The sequence below is a fragment of the Cebus imitator genome, unplaced genomic scaffold (assembly GCF_001604975.1).
Source record: "Cebus imitator isolate Cc_AM_T3 unplaced genomic scaffold, Cebus_imitator-1.0 Scaffold515, whole genome shotgun sequence".
NCBI lineage: Eukaryota > Metazoa > Chordata > Mammalia > Primates > Cebidae > Cebus > Cebus imitator.
In genome coordinates, this window is record NW_016107830.1 from 1,098,221 (window position 1) to 1,113,624 (window position 15,404).

The 15,404-nt window shown below is 41.9% G+C and overlaps 1 protein-coding gene across 4 annotated transcripts in view; it reads right to left on the minus strand.

The window, feature by feature from the left end:
* Positions 1–12,534, minus strand: part of MCTP1 (multiple C2 and transmembrane domain containing 1) — a 571,324-nt gene extending 558,790 nt beyond the window's left edge. For 2 of the 4 annotated variants that reach the window (XM_017514095.2, XM_037733323.1), the window contains exon 1: positions 11,800–12,534. In XM_017514095.2, the coding sequence (XP_017369584.1) occupies positions 11,800–12,534 (735 nt within the window). The remainder of the gene's footprint in view (positions 1–11,799) is intronic. The other 2 variants (XM_017514096.2, XM_017514093.2) reach the window with 1 other exon arrangement.
* Positions 12,535–15,404: the final 2,870 nt, after the last annotated feature.

The following is a 15,404-nucleotide window of genomic DNA, read 5'->3' on the forward strand; positions in this document are numbered from 1 at the left end:
AACGAAATGTGTGTATCGTCTGAAAATCACTTTAGACATATACTCCTAGAAAAAGAATAGATTTTAAAATATGAAACGGGCATTTGTAAATACGCCATTCAGGATATAATCCAGATATAATTAAGAGAATGAAGAAATTAATAAAACAGTGTAAGAAATGTTTTTCCAATAGAGCCACTGAGAGGCATTAGCATGGCAACATTAACAGAAAATAAGACATTGCATTAGGCAGCCGCCCACCACACAGGAGGGCTCTGCTGTCTCAGATCCGTTTGCTCCTAATTCAGTTATTCACCAGCTCTCATTCTGAGGTGATCTCAGAAAATAAGATTCTTGTGATTATGAGAATATATTTTTATGATCCTAAAAGTATTTCCCTTCCTTAAATTAGAAAAAAATGCACTATAGCGATAGAGAAACTCACCAAAGTACCTCCCTAATTTTTACCTGTAAGGTTCATTTTGTGAGAGTTAAGGCAGGCCATGCTTGAAAATACTAATGGTGGATATTAGTTATTATGACATACTGAAAAGATTAAGGGAATAATTCAATAGCTCTCTTCCATGGTGGCTATAAATACAATATACACTTACAGGAGAATGACTATTCTACTAAAGGAAAGGCATTCCTTATATATCACAGATTTTATATATGTCATAATTATATATAAATTATATATAATACTATATTTTTCTATATGGCTCTCTCTCTCTCTATATATATATATATATATATATATTATATATATGTATGTATATATAATATATATATATACACACACATACAGATATAAATTTTAAATTCAAAGTAAGATTATTCATTTCTTTGGTAGAACACACACCATAGTGGTTTAGTAACCATAAATTCTGTCTTCCAATTGTTTTTCCCCTTTTGCTGAACTAATTTTTGTACATCTGAATAGACTAAACTAAAGCCATGAGTAAAGATTATATTGTCATTTAAATGTAATACTACTATCTATTACTTTAATATTGTTAAAGTAGAAGATTAAATTTAGAAGTGGAAGAATACTGGCGTTCTTCTGGTTATCTTTGACTCCAGTGAAAAACAGAATATTGGTGAAAGAGCAGGCACGTGCATAAAGCATAAACCATGCCTGGCAAAGGCATCCACTATGTGTGCGCACATGTGTGTGAGGCATATGTCAAAGCAACACAAAATGTCACAATCATCATAGGAACCAATTATTTAAACTTTGCCGTGAAAAATACATATATTATAAAAGCTACTAATAAAAAAATTGCCTGTCCTTTCTTTATTTTCCTTGCCCATTTTCCAAGTAAAGAAAGAAATCTGGTATTATAGCTAAAAGCAGGGCAGGCAGAGACAGAACAGCCCGGACCTAAATAATATACCACCTGGATAGTCCCGCAACACAGTTCCATAGGCTAATCATGGTTTGTCACACAAGTTACACAAAGATCCTCTCATGGCAAATTCCATATAGTTCTTCCTCGATCCCAGCAAATGTCCCATAGGAAAAAGTTGAAGTCAAAGAAAGTGAAAATATCAGATAAATAATAGGTATATATCCACTTTAAAATGCTCTGTCTTCCTTAAAAAGCCCAGAGGCAGAGAGCATGCAGCCTCAGAAATTCTGCCAACTGCAGGTCTCCCTCCCATCTCTGACTGTTCCCTTCTGTCTTACTCTGCTGATTCCCACAGAGGAAGCAAGGAAATCATAAAGCACCAGCCTGAGTGTAGAATATTTTGCTGCATAGTGGGCCAAACGTAGCAGAAAGAGACTGAGGGCATGACCCATGACCTAAGTGGTCAAATATATATATATATATTTTTTTTTACTTGCCAACTCTGTTGAGTTGAATTGGTGTGTATACAAGTCCAGACAGGGTCAGCCAAAGTCACCATCACAGCCAGACCCCATTACTGTTCCTCACCTCCAGCTTCCTTTAAAAGTAGAGAAAAGCAAAGAAGAAAAGTGGAGGTGCAGCCCACGTCTGCTTGCAGCTAGAGACAACACGGTCCCTGCTGATTTGGTGGTCTGGCCTCTCAGGGCACAGGAGACAACTGCTCTGTGGTGACCCAGAACATCTCTAAAGTCTCTTCCAATCCCAAAAGATATTTTGGAAAACATTTGGAGTTCCAGTGTGGTGCGGTGAAAATACCATTCAAAAGCAACTATGAAAATAGCTAAATTATTCTTCTATCAAAATCAATTTTACATTTAAATATAAGAACAAGAGTCAAATATAGCCTAAGGGTATGGACAGAATATCATTTCTATTTTGAGAGAATATCTATTGGTAGTTTTCAGAAATCGACCATTTGCCATGCACAGATGAACCTTGCATAAGAGAGAGAATACACATTTTAAGATGTTTGCAGCACACTACCTTGATTAAGAATAAAAATTTGCAACAAAGCCCTTAGATCCCAAACTCCTTCATTATAACTATTTCTCCAAATATTTAGCCACTCTGGCATCAAGCACCGTAAGAATTCAGCTAACAGGTATATATAGGAAGTTTTCTTGTTTTACCTGATTTTTTACACTAACATGTTTTACCCTTTCTTTTGCTCTATTAATACTTACTACTTTCAGTGCCTGACACTGCAGAAAAAAAGAGAACCAATTTATTCTGAAGAGCTCAAAATAATTTAAAGAATAGGAGCTATTATAGTAAATAGGTACATTCTGACACTTAGGAGCCCGGAACCCTCAGCCATTCTGCAGAAATGCAAACCCCAAACTCAACCTTTACCCATAGAGGAAAAATAAAGATATTTCAATAAAAGCATCTCTGAACAGAACTAGGAAAAATCAAAAACATAAGGAAAGGGGAAAACATGCTGTGATGTATTTTTTCTACTCCCCAGTCCCTGGACATTCAGCCAAACTCCTGATCCCTTAAATCTTTCCATCTTTCTATCACCAAGGTCAACGCACAGCCCAGCTGCAGGCTCTCACTGAGACTACTGTGGCCTCTTCATGGTCACCTGTTTCCATGCCAGTTTCACCCTCCTAAGGCTCAGGTTGATCCAGTCATTGCCCTGCTCCATTGCCTCCAGGGTTGGAGTGTACACACCTCAGCCCTCATATCTGGCCATACCTTGACTCTCACCTTTGCTCTCACTACCCCTCTGCCCACATCCTAGATTTTAGTTTCACTACTGACTTCCTATTTTTTGTATACGCAGGATGCTTATTTGCCTTTGTGCTTAGGCAATAGTCTTTCACCATCTCCCTGTGTCCAAAGCCTAATCACACTTCAAAACAAGGAAGTGGCCGCCAGGCAGAACACCCTCAAACTGTTGCCACCAAGCCTATAGACTTCCCTGCATCCACGTCCACACTGTCTCCTTCCATCTGCACTGGCAGACAGGTGCTGCTTCTGGCTGAAGGCTAAGGGAGACCTCCCTCCCATGGCCTGTGGGACCCACCCCAACCCAGGTACTCAGAGACCGTATCCCATCAATTACCCCCTTTCTCGTTTATCTTCAACCTCTCCCTCTCCATAGGCTCTGTGTCCCATCAACTCACTCAGGGTATCTACATTTATAAAAACCTTCCAATGACCAGTTTCCAACACGTGCTCTTTCTTGCACTACTGCTTTCTTTTATCCTCTGTATAAAGCTAAATTGCTTGGCCACTCTCCTCCCACCTTCGCAATTTCCACATAATCCCCAGCCCACTGCATTCTGACCTTCATCCCACCACTCATTTCTCCTGGCTGGTGAACTCATCCTATTAATTTGTAAAATGTGTTGACACCTACATGTCGTATTGATACCTACATGTATGGCCCCTGACAACACATGCCTAGCACTTGCCCAGCACTTGGGGGAAGGGGAAGCGGGAAAGGGAACAATCAGCTATGACCTCTCTGAGTCAGGAGTTCAAACTGATAGCTAAATTCAGTCCAGAGTTATATTTTATTTAACCTATGACGCTTTTAAAAATATATGATTTATCTGACAAAAATTCAGAATCTGAAGACTTCACGCAAAAATCTGGGATTTGGCTTCTATTAAAAAAATCTAGAAGCTCTGGCAACATAGTTTCTTTCCTGGGTGCCAGTGATCAGCTGAGAAGCAGCTGCTCCTTCAAGGGGCAGGGGCTCCCTGGTCCACTATGGGCTCCACCAAACTCTCTGGGCTCCCTGTCTTTACTTTGGTGGCCCCTGTGGGCATTGGAGTTTGGAGTTTGAAATCCCTGCTTTAGATCGGTGCTATCCAATAAAAATACAAGTATGAGCCACATATGTAATTTTACCTGTACCACTAACTTTAATATTTAATTTAATCTAATATGTCCAAAATGTTATCCCAATATGCAATCAATATACGAAGTTTAATAATGAGATATTTCATTTTCTTTTCTTTGTGCAAGTCTTCAAAATTTAGTGTTGCATGTGTGCATTTTACACTTACGGCCCTTCTCAATTCTAACTAGTCATGTGTCCAGAGTCCCATAGCCAAATGTGGCTAGTGGTTGCCACATTGGACAGCTCATCTCTGGATGCTAAAGTTAGTTAATAGAATCAGATCTTGCAAGCAGAGAAAGTAGGGGTGACAGAGAATGTTAAGGAAAAAGAAGCAAGCAGGCAGGACTAAAAAAGTGGGTGTGTATGTTAAAGAAAAGGCATGGGAGATGTTTAAAAATAGGAGGGAAAGGGGCAAGGACACAGAGACAATGAACCATGCTCAGTGAAAAGTCAGCTCTAGTCTATTCCATCACGGGAGAAAACCGTCATTTATAAGCAAATAAATTTGACGGGCAATGCAAATTTTCTGGAGGGAGGATTTGGTGTTTTTTAATAAGGCTTAGCATTAGACAGGAGGGGGTCACTGTAAATATTACCTGGCCGTCTGTCTGACCCCCACTTCACACACTTTGTATTTAAGAGGCAGCAGAATGAACCAGGCTAGTGAGGACAGGATTCTTTGTCAATACTGGCAATTTTTTTTTTTTTTTTGAGACAGAGTTTCACTCTTGTCACCTAGACTGGAATGCAGTGGCATGATCAGTGGAGCTCACTGCTACCTCCGCCTCCCGGGTTCAAGTGATTATCCTGTCTCAGCCTCCAAGTTAGCTGGAATTACAGGTGCCTGCCACCACACCCAGCTAATTTTTGTATTTTTAGTAAAGACGGGGTTTCACCATGTCGGCCAGGCTGATCTTGAAATCCTGACCTCAGGTGATCCACCCACCTGGGCCTCCCAAAGTTCTGGGATTATAGGCATGAGCCACCACCCCCAGTCAATATTGGGATTTTTAATCTGAGTCATGGCTGGGAGTAAATTAAAGATAAGAGACTTTCTTAAATGATGGGTCTGAGATACAGGAGAAGTGCTAGGTACAAAGAACAGGTCAAGGAGATGGGTTGAGGAAAAGCAGCAGTGAATAAGGAAGGAAACTATCTTGAGCCAAGATCCAAGCAGAATTCAAGACTCAGAGGCATAGCTAAATGAGGATATGTAGTCAGGAATCAATAATCCAGATGTGTGGGTGCAATGTCAGAGGCCAGAAAGGTAGACTTGGGTGCAAAAAAATGGATACCCAGAGTCAGAGTCCAATACCATGAACTGACCCAGTCCAACATCCCTGACCCAGAGACCTCAGAAACAGGATGCTTTTCTATCCTCCATGGGAGCACAATATAGCAGCCACTTAGCAAGTGCCACATCCTCCCTTGACCAGACTTTAATTCTGTTCCTTGTCTGCCCAAGAACCAAAATTAAAGTCAGTCTAGGCTAGCAAAAGCCAAGCTACCAGCTAGGGGAAGAGGTGAACATCAAATACATCTGCCAGGCTTAAAAGGACTTGGAATCAAGAAGGCAATAATATCACTTCACAAACATAAAACAATTCTGAAGCTTTTCCAGAGACCTTATCTCTGAACAGTTCTAGCCCATCCATTTATCCCTTCATTCATTTAGTCACCATTTATTGAATAGTCTTCCCCTGAGCTATTTTACAATGAGGATTCACTAGGTCTATTGTACACAGGCTTGCCAAATTCCACTCCATCAGAGCTGGCCAGGCAAGTAAAGGTAGCTCAGGCTTAAGCAAAATAGGTTCAGATGGTTAATGCTGAAGGGACCTCTCTAAATGAACCCAGTGGGATTAGGAGGATACAATGATCCTAAAATGTTCAGAGGTCCACTTGTCTACATTTGTTGTAATTTTCCAAATTGGCTAGGACCCAAGAGAATGGGAAATAAGGCTGGTATAAAGTATCTTGAAAAGACTTTACTGAAGAGAAGAAAACTCTCCTCTTAAGAAAGCAGTAGGCAGGATTTTTAAATCTCATTATATTACAAATATAGTTTTCCGTATTGCACCCATACTACAGTTAAATACAAATATTTGGAGACTTAGGGATATTGTGGCCTGCTATTCTGCCAGAAAAAAAAAGTTTCTAATGATAAGAAACTGCTACATATTAGAGGGGAAACTGTATTTGGATAAAATTTTGAATTGTTAGGGATAGTGAACTTCTCACTGCTGATTCATAAAAAGCAGTGTAAGTTAGAAGAAAAGGTTGATGGTGAAAAGGAAATTAAAATGGCACCTAAAGTTAATGATGCCAACAAATCAAAATTTACAAAAACTTTAAGACTGTTAAGTGAACAAATGACTTGAGAAAAGGGTCCCTCTTCTTTGATTCAATAATCAGTTTTACAGAAAGGTAAACATGTCATAAACAGGTACGGTTTATATTCTAATTTATAAAAACATTCAAGTTTATATAAAGCAAGTTCTAGGATAATTTCTACTTCATTCACATTAAACCAACAAACAAAGCCCAGAATGCAAATAATGACCCTCAGTTATCAAGAAATGATTTTATTTAGGATGCTTGACTTACTAAGGTAGGGAAATATCTGATTTTTAGTACGTTTTCCAATAGAAAAATGAAATTAAAACAAAGAACTTTCTGTTTCAAATAATTATCTTCTGCTTACCTAAAGCAGATGTCTGCTACAATATTATAAGTATACACAGACCAAGAAGAAAAAATATATATGAACCTAACTTCTAAACCTGCAGATTTTGTCAATGCTTATAGTTATGCAGACATATTATTTATACTCCACTAGCCAGGGTTGGTAAATAATTAAATAATATTATAATCAAAGAAACAATATTACATGTTTCCTAGGTATGAATTAACCTTTTTTTGTGAAATCACTTTCAAACAATGAGGTAAAAGAAACAGGAAGAAAAATGTTTGTTTCATTTTTTAATGAATCTGCTAATCACATTTTTCCCTCAACATAACATATTCATTCTTCATGAAAATGCATACATGCTTGCTAAAAATAAGGTAAGATTTTTTTTCATTGCTATACAAAATTGTAATGTCACCAATACTACCTTGATGAGTCATGAGCTACTTTTTCCACCACTGCAAGTAACATAGTTCACATCCTAAATTAAATAAAAAGGACTGGCAAAGCACCCCGTTAATTTTTTTTAACCCCACACTTATTTGTAATAGCAGCAATTGCAAAACTTTAATATGCTCTCCAATAATAACAAGCACAACAGCAATTGCTAATGTTTATTGAACACTTGCTGTATTTTAAGCCAATCTCTCATAATATCTACATGTTAACACTTCTCATTTAGGCAAGACTCATAGTTCAACTCAAATTTGCCAGATACTTATTATAGCAAGTAAAAGTTAAAGGGAAATATGTCATTCCGTTTACTCCCTTTCTTTGGAATAAATGATGATCCCAGCACTTTTTATGAATGCTATCACACATCAAACTCCACTTTACACCCTGCTCCAAAACGTTCTAAGGTCTCATTCACTCTCTCTCACTTTTAATCTGAAAGGGGTCATTTCTGAAGTTAGACCAGTATCAAGCTACTAACATTGTTTTAGGGACTTGAATTTGATGTTATTAGTTTTCTTCAGTGACTTTAGTTATTTATAATAGGAATTATATTTTTAAATCTATATCTTCCTTAAGATGAAGTTGTGTTCTTTGAAGTAATAGTAAAAACACCTGAAAAATTGCAAAAATCAACCCAAGTCATGTTTTTGAATCATTTTGTTAAATACAGGGTTTATTTAAAAGCTCAGATAATATAGCAAGATATACTTCACACATAGACTTAATTGTAGAAAATAGTTTCCATTTTTTATCAGGGATTATAGATATGTTTTAGGAATCTTATCCCAATGAATAGGTCCCTCTTGCTATGTTTCAAAACACATTTAACATACACTGAATACTTTTCCTAATTCTTTTCAAAAATATTGTTTCTCCTTTGTGTAAGCAATTTTATCAAATTTAAAGAGAAGAAAATAAAAGTTCAGCATTCATAAATACTACATGCTTTTGTTAAAACACTGAAAAAATGCAACGTATTCATTCCTCACTCTTCATCTTAAAATACTGACTTTCTGATCCTAGCAAAACATAATTTTAGTAACTCGTCAAGGCAGAATACATAAAATTGGCATATTTTTGATATGCACACAAATTGAGAAAGCATCTTTTCCAACTGTGTTGCAGAAAATGAAATGCATCTGGTATGACAATATGGCCCAACACGTGAACTAGAATCAGTGGGAAGAGAGGGGGTTCTTTTTTTTCCTCATTCTCAAAACAGAACATTTGAAATAATGTGCATGGCCCAACACCAAGGCATTATTAAGTCTGTTAGTACGAATTCCAAAGGTATATTTGGCTAACGAAAACACAATAGCAGGCACATGGAAAGTAGCCTGGTTTGTTCACTTTTACTCACATATATCAGTGACTCCAAAATCTCTTTCCCCAGCAGTCCAAAGCAATTTTTTTTCTTTGCTTTTGCTCAACATCTCCACCCACTGTCAGAGTACGTGCACATATGTTGTTGGGGCCTCATGCTGCGCTGGTGGGGTGGAGACGTGGAGAGTGTGTTGGAGAACATGGCTTATGCCAGGATCAAGCAGAGAACAAGAGAAAAATTAAACAATTTGCCTATTTTTGCAATAAATTTTATTTCTGCCTTGAAAGAAAAGTCTCTTCATCTAGGCACTCTAAAGATGTATTAAGGACTTTTATTGTATTTCTTTCTTGAGTACTGTGCTTGTGAACTGTAAATAAAGGTGAAATCTGTATGTGCTACACGCCCCTTCTCCATGCTCAGGTCTCTTCAGAGATGAGATGCTAAGAGAGTAAGGAAAGATCTCTGAGATATTCAGGAAGCTTGGAAGGGTGCTGCAAAGCTAAGCTAGGTAGCTGCATGAGTCCCCTTCCCGTTCCAAGTTCCAATTCCATTTCTTCCTCTTCCCCACTCAGAGGGGAGCTGGGTCCTTTGAGGTGGGCCTAGAGGTATTTCCAGGACTGAGAAATCCTCTCTTTTACATAGGTGAGAGAGTGCTCATGAAAGCTGTATTGGTGTTTCAGTACAAAGAAAACTCTCCACTTCTCAGAGAACAAAGCCCCATGAGCAGCAGACGCTGAGGACCAAAAATGGTATCGCTTTCTGGGACTGTGTCTGGCATCGGGCAAGTCCCTCAGTTTATCATTTGGTCTGCCTACATCCCATCTTTCTCCTATTTTTTGAAAGATGTTTTAACTTTTTAATTTCTCTTATGTCTATGTTGAAAGGCTGATTCTCTATAATGAAAAGCTTCTTCAGAGTTATAGATCATGATTAATAATGTCATTTGTAAATGTGATAAAATATATATGCAACAATCCATCACAGAACAAATTACAAATTAATATAGCTAATCCATTATAGAATTGATTGTGTATAGGAATGGGGAAAAATCTCCGGAATACACATAAACTTGCAAGGCTCTAGATTCATCAGTAAGACCAAAGTCATCTAAAAAAATGCAACAAGTTCTAAAAGTTGTCAAAGGTAGCTAGAATAATGAAAAAAGATTCTGGAGACTGACTTGAGTACAAAACCTCTCTCTGTCATCTGCTAACCGTATGACCCTGGAAAGGTTATTTAACTTATGTGAGCATTGGTTTACTAATCTATAAAATGACAATAAGAACTTGTATCACATTGGTCTGCTGTGAGGGTTAAACTATGTAGGGGTATAAAATGCCCAGCATATAGTGAAGGCATACCTAATAGTGTTAGTTTAGTATCTTCTCCAGAATAAGTCAATATCTTTTTTATGTTAATACTTACATAGTAGTAGTGTTTTTTAAGATTGATAGTTTCTGAAAACTTTTTGGCAAAAAGGAACATAAAAATTCAGTTATCTATTTTTTGCTTTGAAAATATTTTGGTTCAGTGAACTGCAATGTGATTTAGTAAGTTAACATTCGCAGTAATATGATATATACCTTCCAAAATAATTAAATTATTATTTGTTGTTCTATTATCCTTGAAAGTGAAAGAAAAAAAAAGTAAAGTTTCTCAACTCTAAAATTCTTATACATTAGGATTATATACACACTAAAAAATAAATACTTCATTTAATATATAGTATTCATCTATACTGAATTTAAAACATTCTTCTAAAACAATTTATCACTTTACCTTTAAAACAAAAGGGTTCTTTCCAGTTCACTTTCAAGATGACAGAAAGGTAAATATATTTAGTCTTTTTGTCACTATTATTTCTACCTACTCTTCTAAGAATAAAATCTTTTTCTGGATCATCAGGTGTTTGCTTACTGCAAGCAAATTTGTTTAGTAGTTAACAAAACATACTCGTATTCTGGTTTATTTTCTGGAGCTACACTAAGAAATCAGTCCACAAACTATAAAAACTTTCAACTGAAAGCCTATCTATTCCCATATCTTACCCTTCAAAACACAGCCTGATGTTTCCTTGTAGCTGAGCTTTTAATCTGCTACTAAAGTTTTAATGTAAGTGTCATTCATCTAACATATTTAATCAGAGTCAAAACAATAAGAAAGTTTAAATAAACTAAGATGTATTGGGAGAAAAATGTTCTTTAGGTCTCTGGCAGAGTGAAACTTCCAAAATATTTTCTAGAATTAAAATGATTTGATAAACATTTACAAAAAGAGCAGTGCCTCTTCGAGGCTGAGGGGGTAAAAACAGCCAATTCAGTGGACACATTGTCGGTACCACACATAAAATTTCTAATAAAAGGACTTAAAAAAAAAAACCTTGACTCTTGTCTGGGCAGTTAACAAGAAGTATAAAGCAGCCTACTTTAAAAGCAAGTGCTTCGGATGACTACTAAAATTTCGCAAGGCTCATATGCATTTGACTAACTGGGAGGAGACGCTCCTGCTGTCCACTTTAAGGGCAATGAATGATCCACTTGCAGCCGGGGAAGGTTTAAAAAGGGGGTGCCGGAAAGTGAGCAGTCCTGCGACGATGCTTTCCCTGGCACAGGACGTCACAGGTGCCATAAATTACCTCTCCACGTTTCTATTTCTTCCTGCTAGCCTTTTGCTTCAAATGGTGCACACCACCACACGTGGTTGTAATTGTTTTAAGTTACTGGGTTAGTTTTTTTCTTTTGCCAAGATGAGACTTGGCTGGACATCTCTTTCCAGGAGACCTCTAAAAAGTACCCACTTTAGGTCTAACTTTTCATTGGCTAGTCAGAAAGCTTCTGGTGACAGGTATCATTTCTATCAAAAGCAAAGTCTGGGTGCAGGTCAGAACTCTTTCATCTTTGCTAAACTAGAGCGAGATGTTTTCTTTGCACTGCTTCATCTACTTAGAATTAACAGCATTTTCCCTCCCGCGTCCCGGCCCCTGCCCCCCGCCCTCGGTCCCCCGCTCCCCGGGTGGTGACCGCCTGAAGCGGGAGGCGTGGCCACGCGCACCCGGTCTCCGGCCGCGCCCACCTGCACTCACCTGGCTGCTGCCGCGCTCGTCGCCTGTCTCTGGGGCCCGAGATTCCGCGGGGCTCCGCGCTGGCTCTGCGGGAGGCGGCGGCGGCTCCAGCAGGTGCTCCAGGCAAGCGGTGCCCGGCAGAGAGGAGCTCTTCTGATGGCACAAATGCGCCCCGGGGCCCCGACGCCGTGCACCCTCATCTCGGGCGCGGTCCCCCCTCGGCGGCGGCTGGGGCGAGGAGGACAGGGAGGATGAGGCGGAGGAAGAGGAGGGAGCCGAGTCCGGGGAGCGACCGCCAGGAGGCGTCCCTCCCGCTGCTCCTGCGGTAGCCACCGGCCCCTTTCCGGCGGGGAGCAAATGCTCGCGGATCCGGCGACGCAGCGTGGACCCCTGCTCGGCTCTGCCGGCGGCGCCGCCGGGCTCTAGGGGCTCCGGCGAGGAGCAGCACAGGTTGGGCTGCGAGGAGGAGAAGACTCGGTCCAGCACTTGCTTTCGCTTCTTGAAGCCGCTCCACCTGCTGCCTGCACCACTCCCGCCGGCAGGTGCGCCCCGCGTGCCCCCCGGGGGTGGCGGGGAGGCCGACAGGGTGTCCGCAGTGCGGCGCTCCGGACCCCCCGCGCGCCCGCCCCCGCCCCCACCCCCGCCGACCTTGCTCCTGCCCACTCCCAGCTGCAGGTTCTTCCAGAGCCGGGCCTGAAAGGAGGAGGACGCCGCCGCCGGCTCCGGCTCGCCCGCCGCGGCAGCCCGGGGCTCCATCCTCCACCCCCTGCTCCTCCTCTCCCCTCCTCCTCCTCCTCCTCCTCCTGGTTCTCCTCCGCCCTCTCCGGCTGCGCCTCCTCCCGGGGCCCCGCGGTGGCGGTGGCGACGGCGGCGGGCGCAGCAGCAGAAACTGGGAGTGCCCAGCGACTTCAGGCCAGCTCGGGGGAAAGAAGCGGCCGCCGCCGCCGCCGAGGCACTCCGGCCTCGGGACTCCGGCGCCGCCTCTTCCTCCCGCACCTGCTGGGGTGAGCTGGAGCCGTCACTGAATCCCGGCCGCGGCGCCTGCAAAGTTTCTCGCTCGAAGCTCAGCGGCTCCAGTCCACTGGCGTCCCCCAGGCCGCGCCCTGGCTCCCTCTTCTCGCTGACCGAGCTCGGGAAGCTGCACGCACCGGGGCGTGCGCGTCCAGCTGCGCCAGGGACCGCACCCGGCACCCTCCGGGCAGCACCTGTCAGCGGCGGGGGCAGCTGCCTCCAAACTGGGCAGGCACGCGGCTCACACGACACGGCGCGTCCGGCTGGAGGCTCCGGGGACCAGCAGTCCCCCTGTGGCTCCCTGGGACCATCCTCCAGCTCCCAGGTGGGAGGGCCGGTAGGAGCCGGGTGGAGCTAGGTAAGGCCCGAAGCCAGCTTGCTCCCTAGGATCGGGCCACAGTTGCCCACGCTGCTCGCTCTGCGCTGGCCGCCGGACGCGCTGGCAGTCGTCTGGGTCCGATGGAGCGCGCTGGAGTGGAGACTATTCGCCCTCGATGGGTATCGTGGGGACACGGAGCGTCCACACTGAGCGATGAACCTGGCGGAGTTCTAGGGCTGAACACGTCTGCCCCCGCCCCGTTGCGCGCCCTGGGTCCAAGATGAGAGTTTAATTTCTTCTGTCTTGACTTCATCCCCATCCACCCCTCCCTTCTCTTTATTTGCCTGTGCACTGGTCTCTTACGATCAGGATCTAGCATTTCCGGAGTCTGACGATAAAGCCAGCCCTTAAGTTGCAGGGAGTTTGCGGTGGATGAGATGGGTGATGCGCACTGCCTTTGATCGGATTCGGCACACAGAGAATCTTGTTCTTTTCATTCAAGCGCATTTTTCTTTGGTGACTTCATTTGCTTGTTGCAAGGCAAATGGAAAAGGCTTTTGGCTCATTCAGACTTTGCTTCTCCCAAAGCTGCTCAGCTAGGATCTTCTTATTCTACCAGAGGAGACTTCTGAAAGGCCAGCAACACAATGCCCCTTTCGTCCTCCTAAATGTGGAAAATGGGTAGTCTTGTCTGGCTAGCAGTATCCTTTGGAGGTGTTACAAACCTAAGTTTTTTGTTTTGTTTTTCTTACCTTTATAACATTTATTAAGCACCTACTATGTACCAGGCACTATGATAGGCTCTGGGGATGCAGCTGTGAACAAGGCAGTGGGGTCCCACCCACGTGGAGCTTATTGTGAGGGTGAAGGTTGGGAAGGGATGTCAGACAAAAGAATTTCTAATGCTGAAAAGTCCCATGGAAACAGTTAAGCAGGGTACCACATAACAGAGTGGCTTTAGAGGAAGAGCTTCCAAACAAAATGCAGGATACAAATTAAACTGAATTTCAGATAAACAATGAATGTTAGTATATATATATCCCAAATATTGCATGGGACGTACTTATACCAAAATAGTATTATTTATCTGAAATTTAAATTTAACTGGGTGTCTTGTGTTTTTGTCTGCCAAATTTGGCAACCCCATATGGAGAGGTTTTTGTTTTTTTACATTAAGTGTACAGGGAGAGTCTCTCTGAGAAGATAAAAGTTGAATTAAGACTTAATGAGGACAAAGAACCAGCTATTGATGGATCTGACTGTAGAATTTTAGGTAGAAGGAACAGCAGATACAGAGGTCCTGAGGCAGGAAGCAGCTTGACTAGGCATGTTCAAGGACAGATGGATACCACTGCAAATAGAGTAGAGCAAGGTGGGTGGGGTTGGTAGGAGATGCAGTGAAACAAAAGGTCAGCTAATGGAGTGGGTTCTGCAGCCACAGTGAGAGTTCATGTTTCCTCTAAATTAAATGAGGAGCCACTAGAGGTTTGTTTTTGTTTTGGGGACGGAGTTTCACTCTGTCACCCAGGCTGGAGTGCAATGGCGTGATGTCAGCTCACTGCACTCTCCACCCTCGGGGTACAATTGATTCGCCTACCTCAGCCTCCCAAGTAGCTGGGATTACAGGCATGTGCCATTACGCCTGGCTAATTTTGTATTTTTAGTAGAGATGGGGTTTCTCCATGTTGGTCAGGCTGGTCTTGAACTCCCGACCTCAGGTGATTCACCCACCTCAGCCTCCCAAAGTGCTGAGATTATAAGGGTGAACCACCGAGGCCAGACCATTAGAGGTTTTTTAAGCATGAGGGTGATGTGATTTATTAAAACTAATCCCAGGCATTAGCAAATAGTCTCAAGAGGCTATTTTGAAGATTAAGTGAAAAAAGGACTTAGCTCAGTGCCTGCATATACTTGATATTATTGTTGTTTGGCAGACCAAATATTTCCCAAGTGCATGAATACTATGCTTTGGAAAAAGAGCAATGTTAGTAGGTAAACATTGGGCTGCATTTAAATAACAAATTGAAATGACAAGATTGTAGAGATGGATTGTGGTTGCCAGGGGTTAGTGGTGGGCAAATGTAAAGGAACAGAATAAAGAAGTTTACCTGTTATGATGAGACAAACTTAGATTGTGGTGGTGGTTACATGAATCTGTGTTATACATGGGATAAAACTGCATAGAACTACGTACATGCATGAATGCACATAAAAGCTGGTAAAATCTGAATAAGGTGAGTTGTACCAATGGCAGTTTCCTGGGTTTTCATATTGAATTATAGCTGTGTATGATAAT